This window comes from Salvelinus fontinalis, chromosome 3 (assembly GCF_029448725.1).
Source record: "Salvelinus fontinalis isolate EN_2023a chromosome 3, ASM2944872v1, whole genome shotgun sequence".
NCBI classification, from domain to species: Eukaryota; Metazoa; Chordata; class Actinopteri; order Salmoniformes; family Salmonidae; genus Salvelinus; species Salvelinus fontinalis.
This window is the reverse complement of record NC_074667.1, coordinates 36945427-36958665: the sequence shown is the minus strand read 5'-3', so window position 1 is coordinate 36958665 and position 13239 is coordinate 36945427. Positions and strand designations below refer to the sequence as shown.

At 45.0% G+C, this 13239-nt stretch overlaps 1 protein-coding gene across 7 annotated transcripts in view; it reads right to left on the bottom strand.

Annotated features, from left to right (window-relative positions):
• Positions 1 to 13239, bottom strand: part of LOC129846683 (low-density lipoprotein receptor-related protein 1-like) — a 168011-nt gene that overhangs the window by 8775 nt on the left and 145997 nt on the right. For all 7 annotated transcript variants that reach the window (XM_055914578.1, XM_055914580.1, XM_055914582.1 and 4 more), the window contains exons 68-80: positions 12192 to 12298; positions 11786 to 11918; positions 11565 to 11687; positions 11349 to 11471; positions 11092 to 11232; positions 10843 to 10980; positions 10613 to 10732; positions 10067 to 10338; positions 9772 to 9950; positions 9277 to 9383; positions 8819 to 8938; positions 8379 to 8555; positions 6387 to 6527 (exon numbers count right to left, since the gene is read on the bottom strand). In XM_055914578.1, coding sequence (XP_055770553.1) covers positions 6387 to 6527; positions 8379 to 8555; positions 8819 to 8938; positions 9277 to 9383; positions 9772 to 9950; positions 10067 to 10338; positions 10613 to 10732; positions 10843 to 10980; positions 11092 to 11232; positions 11349 to 11471; positions 11565 to 11687; positions 11786 to 11918; positions 12192 to 12298 — 1881 coding nt within the window. The remainder of the gene's footprint in view (positions 1 to 6386; positions 6528 to 8378; positions 8556 to 8818; positions 8939 to 9276; positions 9384 to 9771; positions 9951 to 10066; positions 10339 to 10612; positions 10733 to 10842; positions 10981 to 11091; positions 11233 to 11348; positions 11472 to 11564; positions 11688 to 11785; positions 11919 to 12191; positions 12299 to 13239) is intronic.

The following is a 13239-nucleotide window of genomic DNA, read 5'->3' as shown; positions in this document are numbered from 1 at the left end:
TAAGAAAAAAAAAATGCAGTCAGAGTGCAGTATAACTGCAGCTAGAGTTCAGTATAACTGCAGTTTTTCTTCATTTACTGCGTCCAAAATACAGCAGTCGACTGCAATTACTGCAGTTTCAACTATTTCAAATGAAATCTCTTTTGGTGAGGGGGTTAAAATATGTGCACTTGATGAGACAACTTGTGCAGCCTGAGGCAAGGAACATAGTCACAAAAAAATGCTTGCGCTTTCTCAACTCATCAATAGCCTATAGTCGCATCATGCAGCCAATATATCTTTTGATTAGAGCTGCCAAATAACTAAATCTAGTGTTTCAAAAAAATCTATTTTACACTCAACATAGCCACTTCATATGCATACACTCTCACTCTGGAATGGGAAAAATATCCATTCAATTAGTTTAAATTATATTCTTCGTACTATAAAATCATATAATATAAAAAAATTGCACAGGACTTAAGCGTACAGTTAATTCGGAAAGTATTCCGACCTCTCAACTTTACAAAATGTTGTTACGTTACAGCCTTATTAAAACATGTATTAAATTTACACACAATACCCCATAATGACAAAGCAAAAACAAGTTTAGGAATCTATGCAAACTTAAATATCACATTGACATAAGTATTCAGACCCTTTACTCAGTACTTTGTTGAACCACCGTTGGCAGCGATTACAGCCATGTCTTCTTGGGTATGACGCTACAAGATTGGCACAACTGTATTTGGGGAGTTTCTCCCATTCTTCTCTGCAGATCCTCTCACGCTGTCAGGTTGGATGGGGACCGTCGCTGCACTGCTTTTTTCACGTCTCTCCAGAGATGTTCCATCTGGTTTAAGTCCGGGCTCTGGCTGGACATTCAGACACTTGTCCCGAAGCCACTCCTATGTTTTCTTGGCTATGCGCTTAGGGTAGTTCTCCTGTTGAAATGTGAACCGTCGCCCCAGTCTGAGGTCCTGAGCGCTCTAGAGCAGGTTTTCATCAAGGATCCGTTCATATTTTCCTAGATCTTGACTAGTCTCCCAGTCCCTGCCTCTGAGAAACAAACTCACAGCATGATGCTACCACCATGCTTCACCGTAGAGATGGTGCCAGGTTTCCTCCAGACATGCCCCTTGGCATTCAGGCCAAAGAGTTCAATATTGGTTTCATCAGACCAGAGAATCTTGTTTCTCATGGTCTGCGAGTCCTTTAGTTCCCTTTTGGAAAACTCCAAGCAGGTTGCTGTGTGCCTTTTACTGAAGAGTGTCTTCCATCTGGACACTTTATCATAAAGGCCTGATTGGTGGAGTGCTGCAGAGATAGTTGTCCTTCTGGAAGGTTCTCCCATCTCCCCAAAGAAACTCTGGAGCTCTGTCAGAGTGACCATCAGGTTCTTGGTCACCTCCCTGACCAAGGCCCTTCTCCCCCGATTGTTCAGTTTGGCCAGGCAGCCAGCTCTAGGAAGAGTCTTAGTGGTTCCAAACTTCCAGATATGTGCCTCGACACAATCAAGATACAGGATAGAACTACCAAAGGGGGCGGTGTTGCAATCTACTGCAGAGATAGCCTGCAGAGTTCTGTCTTACTATCCAGGTCTGTACCCAAACAATTCGAGCTTCTACTTAAAAGAAAATCCACCTTTCCAGAAACAAGTCTCTCACCGTTGCCGCTTGCTATAGACTACCCTCTGCTCCCAGCTGTGCCTTGGACACCATATGTGAATTGATTGCCCCCCCATCTATCTTTAGAGCTCGTGCTGCTAGGTGACCTAAACTGGGACATGTTAAACACCCCGGCCATCCTACAATCTAAGCTTGATGCTCTCAATCAAATTATCAATGAACCCACCAGGTACAACCCCAAAACCGTAAACACGGGCACCCTCATAGATATCATCCTAACCAACTTGCCCTCCAAATACACCTCTGCTGTTTTCAACCAAGATCTCAGCGATCACTGCCTCATTGCCTGCGTGCGTAATGGGTCTGCGGTCAAACGACCACCCCTCATCACTGTCAAACGCTCCCTAAAACACTTCAGCGAGCAGGCCTTCTAATAAACCTGGCCGGGGTATCCTGGAATGATACTGACCTCATCCCGTCAGTAGAGGATGCCTGGTTATTCTTTAAAAAGCGCCTTCCTCACCATCTTAAATAAGCATGCCCCATTCAAAAAATGTAGAACGAGGAACAGATATAGCCCTTGGTTCTCTCCAGACCTGACTGCCCTTGACCAGCACAAAAACATCCTGTGGCGTTCGGCATGAGCATCGAATAGCCCCCGTGATATGCAACTTTTCAGGGAAGTTAGGAACCAATATACACAGGCAGTTAGGAAAGCTAAGGCTAGCTTTTTCAAACAGAAATTTGCATCCTGTAGCACAAACTCAAAAACGTTCTGGGACACTGTAAAGTCCATGGAGAATAAGAGCACCTCCTCCCAGCTGCCCACTGCACTGACGCTAGGAAACACTGTCACCACCGATAAATCCACTATAATCGAGAATTTCAATTAGCATTTTGCTACGGCTGGACATGCTTTCCACCTGGCTACCCCTACCCCGATCAACAGCCCTCCACCCCCCACAGCAACTTGACCAAGCCTCCCCATTTCTCCTTCACCCAAATCCAGATAGCTGATGTTCTGAAAGACCTGAAAAATCTGGAACCCTACAAATTAGCCAGGCTAGACAATCTGAACTGTCTCTTTTTAGAATTATCTGCCGAAATTGTTGCAACCCCTATTACTAGGCTGTTTAACCTCTCTTTCGTATCGTCTGGAAAGCTGCTGCAGTCATCCCGCTCTTCAAAGGGGGAGACACTCTAGACCCAAACTGCTACAGACCTATATCTATCCTACCATGCCTTTCTAAGGTCTTCGAAAGCCAAGTTAACAAACAGATTACCGATCATTTCGAATCCCACCGTACCTTCTCCACTGTGCAATCTGGTTTCAGAGCTGGTCATGGGTGCACCTCAGCCACGCTCAAGGTTCTAAACGATATCATAACCGCCATCGATAAGAGACATTACTGCAGCCGTATTCATCAACCTGGCCAAGGCTTTCGACTATGTCAATCACCACATTCTTATCGGCAGACTCAACAGCCTTGGTTTCTCAAATGATTGCCTCGCCTGGTTCACCAACTACTTCTCATGCAGAGTTCAGTGTGTCAAATCGGAGGGCCTGTTGTCCGGACCTCTGGCAGTCTCTATGGGTGTGCCACAGGGTTCAATTCTCGGGCCGACTCTCTTCTCTGTATACATCGATGATGTCGCTCTTGCTGCTGGTGATTCTCTGATCGACCTCTACGCAGACGACACCATTCTGTATACCTCTGGCACTTCTTTGGACACTGTGTTAACTAACCTCCAGACGAGCTTCAATGCCATACAACTCTCCTTCCATGGCCTCCAACTGCTCTTAAATGCAAGTAAAACTAAATGCATGCTCTTCAACCAATCGCTGCCCGCACCTGCCCACCCGTCCAGCAGTAATACACTCGACAGTTCTGACTTAGGTATTTGTAGTTGTCCACATATTCTAAGTATCTGGTTAGACTGTAAACTCTCCTTCCAGACTCACATTAAGCATCTCCAATCCAAAATTATATCTAGAATCGGCTTCCTATTTCGCAACAAAGCATCCTTCACGCTTGCTGCCAAACATACCCTCGTAAAACTGACCATCCTACCAATCCTCGACTTCGGGGATGTCATTTACAAAATAGACTCAACAAATTGGATGCAGTATATCACACAGTTTTGTCACCAAAGCCCCATATACTACCCACCACTGCGACCTGTACGCTCTCGTTGGCTGGCCCTCACTTCATACTCGTCGCCGAACCCACTGGCTCCAGGTAATCTACAAATCTCTGCTAGGTAAAGCATCGCCTTATCTCAGCTCACTGGTCACCATAGCAGCACCCACCCATAGCACGCACTCCAGCAGGTATGTCTCACTGGTCACCCCCAAAGCCAATTCTTCCTTTGGCCGACTTTCCTTCCAGTTCTCTGCTGCCAATGACTGGAACGAACTGCAAAAAACACTGAGGCTGGAGACTCATATCTCCCTCACTAGCTTTAAGCACCAGCTGTCACAGCAGCTCACAGATCACTGCACCTGTACATAGCACATCTGTAAATAGCCCATCCAACTACCTCATCCCCATACTGTATTTATTTATTTATTTATCTTGCACCTTTGCACCCCAGTATCTTTACTTGCACATTCATCTTCTGCACATCTACCATTCCAGTGTTTAATTGCTATATTGTAATTACTTCGCCACCATGGCCTATTTATTGCCTTTACCTCCCTTATCCTACCTCATTTGCACATGCTGTATATAGACTTTTTCTACTGTATTATTGACTGTATGTTTGTTTATTCCATGTGTAACTCTGTGTTGTTGTACATGTCGAACTGCTTTGCTTTATCTTGGCCAGGTCGCAGTTGCAAAGGAGAACTTGGGGGGTGCCTTCACAGCAGCCAATCCTAGGCTAGCCTTGCAAACCATGAAGAGCATGGCCCACCCTGCGAACCCACATTTGTGAAGAAACTGAACCTGTTCTACAAAAGATTTGACACCCATAATCACACAAATGACTGCTTTGCTGTCCTACAAACTGTCCCTACCTCTCACAGAGGAAATCATCGTTACCACAGAGCAGGTCACAAAGGTTTTTAAACAGCTGAACCCAAGGAAGGCCTCTGGGCCAGTTAATGTGAGCCCAGTCCTCCTCAAGACCTTTGCTGAGGAGCTTGGCCCAGTCTGGCAACCCATCTTCCAGTTATCCATCGACTCACACACACAATACCACAGGCCTGGAAAACATTTCACTTCATCATGAAAAAGCCATGTCCCAAGGAGCACAATGACTGTGGCTCTGACCTCAGAGCTCGTCAAATGTCTAGAGAGAATAGTGTATCAAAACCTAAAAAGACTCTGCGGATAGGAAACTGGACCCTTACCAGCTTGTATATAGAAACGGGCGCAGTACAGAGGATGCAGTGACCACCCTCACACACCTGATCCTGAAACACCTAGACCAACCAAAAACATATGCCAGAGAACTCTTTATAATTTTTTCCTCTGCTTTTAACACCATACAAACGCACCTTCTACTAGCCAAAATGAAAGAACTGGACATTAACCCATACCCCATTTACTGGTAACACTCATTTCTCAGTAACAGAACTCAAGGTCTCTCCCCTCCTGTGGTCACCAACGGTGTACACCAACAATTTCACAAGTCAAAACACCAAGCATCACATCATTAAGTTCACCGATGACACTGTCGTGGTGGCCCTAATGGAGGACAACAGCGACCTCCCACTGTACCTAGACAGTGTAAACAGCCTTGTGCAGTGGTGTGACAAAGTCTTTGGTCCTGAATGTCACAAAAACACAGGAGGTTATCTTTGAGCCCAGGTCAGTGGCTGACCAGAACCAGGTAGTCATTCACAGTGAACACATCCAGCAGGTCTACTCTCATATATATATCTGGGAGTACATGTTGACCATGCCCTGAGATGTAGTGTCAAAGTGGACTATGTGCTATGTGTGTGCTAAGGTGCAACAGTGCATGCACTTTCTCTGCAGGCTGAAGTCTTTCGGGGCAACCTCGGAAATACTGTTCTTTTGCTCCACTATCCAGAGTGTTTTGCAGTACTGCATCACTGCTTGGTACAACAGTGCCACAGTACAGGCAATAGCCAGGGTGTCAAGTCTGCTGAATACTGCCTAAAAAATTATTGTCAAGCTGACCATCAAAACCTTTCTGGACAGCGACCACACAAACATGCTGTGGACGGCAAACAAAATATCAGAGCACCCCTCCCATGTGCTCAACTCAGAGTTTGTGCTTCTGCCATCCAGGAAGCGCTACAGACTCCCCCTGTGCAAACTGGTCAGGTACAAAATGAATTTCTGCCACATGCACTGACCCTGAACAAATAAGGAGGACATTGGCGACACAGTAGATTCACTCATTCAGGAACGGCCAATAGTGAAAAGTGAATTATAACTTAAATAAGCATTGAAACTATAGGGTTTGTGCAGTATGTGCAAAACTCAGGGACCGTGAACATTAAGGAGATGTGCAACATTGAGTATAGGAGAGACAGCTATGTCACGTGGAAGGGAGGGGTAAGAGTCCTTAAGCAGTTATTCTTGTTTTTATGAATGTTTGATGTTATGTCTGGCCTATGCCATGTCTCTCACCATATTGCAATACATTTTCTTGTAGTTAAAGTAAATATCTATGAAACCCCGACAAAGAAATCTAATCTGTATTTGAACTCATAGACAATGCAATACATGTTGAATATAACAGTTTAGGTATAAGGGTGTTAGTGTATACTCAACCTGGGTGTGTAGGACTTTGCATACTCACAGATAGGGGAGAGTGTAGGAGTAGGGAGCTCCACACAGGTTCCGTTGTCCAGGGTGCGTCCGTTGGGACAGGTACAGACTGGACCACTGGGGCTGAGCAGACACAACCACTCACACTTCTTCCTGTCACATGGGTTGGTCACTGACAGAGAGCAAGAAAGAGAGAGAGACAGACAGACAAGTTAAAAAGCGACTGCCTCTAAAAAGCCTGTGTCATCGATATGAGTCAGAAACATTTATTCTAGTGTCAAAATTGACTCCAAAGTGTAAATTGGATCATTTTGGTCATTAAGTCTCATCCAAAACGGAGATTTGCGAGATGATAGGAAAGGATTTTATGTCACAGAATGAAGGATACCTGAACAGTTTTCTATGAGTTGGGTTTATTTTAATCCTGCACTCATGCCTACAGCACCCAAATAATCATCAATTCGGAGCGCAGCTACACACGACCACATCGTTATGCCCATGGTCAATTTTTTTTGACATCAAACTACATGGGACAATATTTTTTTAAATGTCATTATCTCAATTTAAATGACTTAAAAACCTCAAACCAATTATAAAATTGTAGAAATTCACATACAAATATTGAACGCAGTTAATGAGACAATTAAATTTGCGCAAAATTAAAATATTGTCCCAAAATACAGTCTCATTTGCATTGTGTAATTGACAGTCCCAAACTAGCCCCAGATATAGGCTGTCCAATGTCACACCAACTTTGCCACGGTCCACAGCAGCAGGCTGAAGCTAATTGACAAAAAGAAGTTAGGCGACTTCAAGACCTGGTTAGACTGTTTTAAGTTACATAGAAGAGTGACTGTGTACTGTTTTGGCAGAGTGAATGTACAAACACTTGCCATGTGCGAACACACACACACACACACACACACCCAAGACAACTCTCGTTTGGCTTCAGTCATGGCCACTGCATTTCTTAATGATAAGTTCAGCCCTCCTTTAACACAATTATACCAGACTGTAAGTCTGTCTCTGATAGTCTAAGGGCCACTCATCAAAAAAGACATTCCGTGATCCAGGAAACAAAACTGCAAATTTAAACATCATTACATTGATAATGTTATGAAAACTGTGTGGATCAAAAATGGTAAAATATAATAAAAATGTATAATTCAAAATGTACGATTTCGAAATCATAGCTCATTTTGGGTAATTCCCCCTGGCAACATTATGAGGTTGCCATGTTACATCTTGGTTACAATTGTTACACGTGTTCCGTTGTCCATGCATTCAGAAAGCAAGGCATTTAGGCTACCAGACTGGAGGAATGTAAAAATAATATGAGAGAAGAAGCAGTTTAAATAGATTTCTCATATACCAGAACGCCGCTTTATTTGGCTTATTTTGAGAGCTGTGTGAGCTAGCAAACACACCGTCTTTAGTTTGTCTAGCAGCCAAGAGCAATGATGGCCCTTGTAGGCTGAATACAGCTGCCAAAACATATTCTATTAACTGAGAAAACCACTGCACATGGTTAAAACATATTTCCTCATTTGGGGTTCATCTGGATCAGTGTGCAACAAAAGTAACCAAGGTGAAAAATAGCAATGTCGGAACTTAGCTAGGGAAATTACCCAAGATGCACTGTGATTGATGCTAAATATAATAACTTTGATTAAAGAAACTAAATGCATGTGCAGTTTTTACACGTTTTTAAATCACACAGTATTCATGTTCATAACTTTATCTACGTTGTGTTGCTGAAATTTTGCAATTCCGTTTTCTGGGTCACGGAACAACACATTTTTGATGGGTGGCCCTTGGACTTTAAAGACCTAAGCCTAACTTAAGATCTTTGGTGTGAAAGTCAATTTGTCGTAGGCCTAGTTCTATGCACACATCTCAAGTTAGAATTCAACCCTGAAAGAACGTTTAGAGAATAGCCGTGTTGACCTCTACTAGGGCTGTGGCGGTAATGACATTTTGTCAGCCGGTGATTGTCATGATAATAACGGTGATGTCCACTCACTCTCAGGCTGTTTGTTGCGGTGGTAGAGTACGATGTCCGTGGCGTGGTTCATCCCTGTAGTCAGGTTCTCCATGGGGCCTTTGCCATACTTGTTGACCCGGAACACAAAGTTGTTGATATAGGTGACGCCATAGATGTAGTCCTCAAACACATCAATACTGAACGGGTGGTGGAGCTCTGGAACAAACAAGACCGAACACCACAGCTCAGACTCTTTACCAGTTAGATATGCTATAAGCTATGCTAAAATAAACTATTTTTTCCACTTGCTGAGGATATCAGCATGCTCCAATTTAATGCACCCATTCTTGACAGTCCCAGTGTCATGAGAAGGCTCCACATCTAAAAATGGGCCCACATATCTCTAACCAAAATATGATTCTGTGGCTTAGCGATGTCAGCCCAGGTCTTTAAACCCAGACCCGTGCAGTTCACTCAACTGTTCTTAATGCTGGTCACAGCCACCACTGGGTCGCTGCCATTCAGCCTCACACTGCCAATCACTGACAGCTTAGCATCGGCCCAGTACAGACGCTCGTTAAAGTAGTCCACAGCCAGGCCTGGAGAGAGGGAGAGAGAGAGACAGAGATAAGAGAGAGACAGAGATAATCAGAGAGAGAGAGAGGGGGATATAGAGAGAGAAAGAGAGGGAGAGAGACAGACAGACACACAGAGAGGGAGAGCAGTCATTGAGACATGTCAGTTTGAGGCTAAGCTTATTGAGTGAAACAAAGCTCTACACAGCCCATCCTTCAATTTGTGGAGAATTGGACCTGTCAATCAGTCTGTAAAATGTTTGTAGTGTGTGTGTGTGTGTGTGTGTGTGTGTGTGTGTGTGTGTGTGTGTGTGTGTGTGTGTATATATATATATATATATATATATATATATATATGTTACCTGTGGGCCACTGGATGTTGTCCTGTACCAGTGTCTCTCTCATGGTTCCATCCATGGCAGCAGTCTCAATCTTTGGGTGGTTTCCCCAGTCAGCCCAGTACATGGTCCTAATGGATACACAGCATCGACAATCAGTTACATGAGCCATCACATAGTAATGCGTTGAGCCATCACATAGTAATGCGTTGAGCCATCACATAGTAATGCACTGAGCCATCACATAGTAATGCACTGAGCCATCACATAGTAATGCGTTTGACCATCACATAGTAATGCGTTTGACTATATCTACTGGATGTCCAGTTGATTTGTCCCTGGTCTAGCACACCATCTTTCTATCTTCAGTCTTATTTAAATACTGTATCAGAAAGCAGTATGTGCACAAAGAAGGATGTGTTTGAGGACTCAGGAATTATCTTCCAGACCCATGTATTTCCACAGTAGTCCAGACTCCTCTCCCACCCCCACTATCCTCCTCTCCCAAGGCAGACTCACCCTCTCTGGGGGTCCACTACGATGGCGTAGGGCTCATCAATCATGCCGGAGATGAGGGTTTTGCGGTGTTGGCCTGATATCTGGGCCACCTCGATCACATCTCGGCCAGAGTCTGTCCAGTAGATGTTCCCTGCCACCCAGTCCACGGCGATGCCACGGGGCATCTTCAGACCGGGGATCTGAACACAGGGAGAGGGGGGGGGGGGCAATACCAGTTAAATCATTGTTTGTCTGAAAGGGCCAAGGGCATGACACAAGATCAGTCAAGACTATCTGAGCACGGACAGACACACACCTCCAGGTTGGCGACGCGGGAGTCGCTCTGACGACGGTGTCGGTTGTTGTTGCCGTTCGGTGACGAGGATGAGGATGGCAGCTCGTAGGAAGAGATTCTGCCCGTGTGCCAGTTGGTCCAGTAGATGCGGTTGGTCTTGACGTGCAGGTCCATGGCATCGATGCGCACGTTGGCGTCGCCCTGGAAGGTCTGCTCATAACGCCAGTTGGGCATGCCAGGGTCCAGGCTGCGGATCTCGTTGTCGTCGGCGATGTAGAGCACCTGTCTCAAGTCTGGGAAGACAGAGGAAGGGAGGTCACAAGCCGAGTTAGGACATCCCCTCTGACTTACGGTTATGAGGCCATCACTATACAATGCAATTGTCTTGCGTGGCTAAGAGCTATTTGGCACACACATACATTTAATTAGATATCAGTTAGTATAACACACACAATTGTGACAGAGGCTAAAACACTCAAACAGAGACAAATTCAGACAGGTTTCTAAAGACAAAGAAGCAGTAACTGTAACCGATCCAGTGGTAATGCTGAACTGAGCAGTACTCACTGTCAACCTTGCAGGTGTCGTTGATCCTGGTGAAGTACTTGTGGCAGCTGCACTTGTGGGAGCCCTTGGTGTTGTTGCAGATGTGGGAACACACTCCAAACTGCTTACACTCATTCTTATCTGTGAACAACCCCCCCAAAGCAAAAGGATTTGGGTTACAGATCACTAGACTACACCAGACATTTAGTCATAACAGTAACATAGAGAGTGTATTTGAACCAGTGCTGTACCTTCACATCTGTTGTTGCCGGTGGTCTTGAAGCCAGGTTTGCAGGAGCAGAAGGCCTCAGTGCCATTCACCACACAGTGGGCCTCGTCACCGTCACCACACACTGTCCTGTTATTGCGGCAGTCATTCAGGGAAGAGTCTGCAAAGAACCAGACAGGACAGAGAGTCAAACTTACAGACAATAACATGTACATACAGAGACATACACATACACACACACTACTCTTGCGTGCCGAGATGTAACACACACCTTTCTTGTTGCAGCCGATCTCGTCAGAGCCGTAGTCCTCACAGTTGTTAAAGTAGTCACAGCGCAGGTTGGAGCTGATGCAGCGGCCGTTGGAGCACTGGAACTCATCCTTCTGACAGACTGGCATGGTAGGAGGAGTCTCTGGAGGAAAACAGGGAGGAAGCTGCATTATTTCAACTCCATAACCATCTAGTCAACTCCGTAACTCTTTATTGTAAAAGTCCACTCCCTAACTCTCTACTACTAGAAAAACTCACGGCAGTTGAGCTCATCACTGTTGTCCCCGCAGTTATCAACACCGTCACAGTGCCTGGCTATCGGCAGGCAGACACGGTCGTTGTGGCAGCGGAACTGCCTTCTGGGTGGGCACTGGAATTTAGCTGAGGGATGGAGGAGGAGAGAAGAGATGACAGGTGTGAGGTAGGTGTTGAATGGTCCTCAGGGGCAGTGTTATTGATGTCATGGGGACTCACTGCACTCCTCTGGGTTCTCATCAGAGTTGTCTCCACAGTCGTCCTCTCCGTCACACTTCCAGGCCAGGGGCTTACACAGAGTGTTGTTACACTGGAACTCATCCAGGGGGCAGTGTCTACCCACTGAGACAGAGAGAGAGTTACTTTTCTCTATGAAATACATACCCACAACTTGTACTTAATGAACAGTACAATAATGTGTGTGTATAAAAAAAACTCACCTCCGCTGTCACACTTCTCCTCGTCACTGCCGTCCATACAGTCAGGGTCTGCGTCACAGCGCCAGCGGATGGGGATACAGTGGCCATTCTTACACTGGAACTGATCACTGTCACACTTCACATCACAGCCATTCTGCAGGAGGACACGCAGGGACATCACTTACTACGTCACACTAATGACATTGCTATTCATAAATGAACAATCCTCTAGTAATGATGTATTCATTGTGACAATGAGTTAGTACATGCACTAGTAAGATTGGGGATGGCATTGACTTTCCATATCACTAAGCTTCAACAAAAATATAATGTTTGGGAGCATGGAACAGTGAGGGGTTTTTCCTTTTCCATTCATTTGATGTGAGTAATTTGACTGTATTGTTAATAACTGTGAGTGTCACTGTACCTCGTCTGATCCATCAGCACAGTCATGATCTCCATCACACTTCCACCTCCCAGCGATGCAGCGACCGTTGGTACAGGAAAACTCACTCTCTGAACACTGCCTTGGCACTGAAGGGAGAGAGAGGAGGGGTGAGGAGAGAGGGAGGAGAGGAGAGGGAGGGGTGTGGAAAAGAATAAGAAGTTCCGGAGACAGACGTATGTCATAAGGGTAAAATGGCTGTACAGACACAGGAGGAAGAGAATGGTAGCAAGGGACATATCAGAAGATGGGGGGTGGGAGTACACTGGGTCACATGGTACATCGAGGGGGAGGGGCTAAAAGGACTAGTGGGATTGGAAAGGAGCTGAGAGTCTGGATAGAGTAGAACCACTTTTTATGGAGTCAAGGAGCAAAGCTACTTTTGAAATGTTTTGTGTATATTTTTTTCCCCTAATGGCAATAGGATAGTTGGTGTAGAGAGACACTGGGGCTTGGGTAGATTGGTGGTAGGTTGGGGGTGTTCATGCTGATCGTGAAGACACCTACCTCTAAACCACGTCAATAGGCCAGTGTGAAATGCAGAATAAACATGAGATGATGTGAGATGTGCAAATGGTCACAAAGTTAAATCAAAGCAATGGAAATCAAAATCTTGAATGTGCAGCGCAGTTGAGTGAACACACATACACAAACAACACACATACACAAACACACATACAAATACACAAACACAAACAACACACATACAAATACACAAACAACACATATACACAAACACAAACAACACACATACACAAACAACACATATACACAAACACAAACAACACACAAACACAAACAACACACATACACAAACAACACACATACACAAACAACACACATACACAAACAACAGTGTTACCTTTAAAAACTATTAAATGATCTCTTTGGGGAACAGATGTAGCTGAACCCATACAGTGAAAGAAGGCATCATATACAAATAGAATACACATATATTCTGTAGCTCCCCCATAGTGAGAAGAGACAGGAGACCTAGTCCTGGCATCAGACTGGATAGGACAGAGGGGAC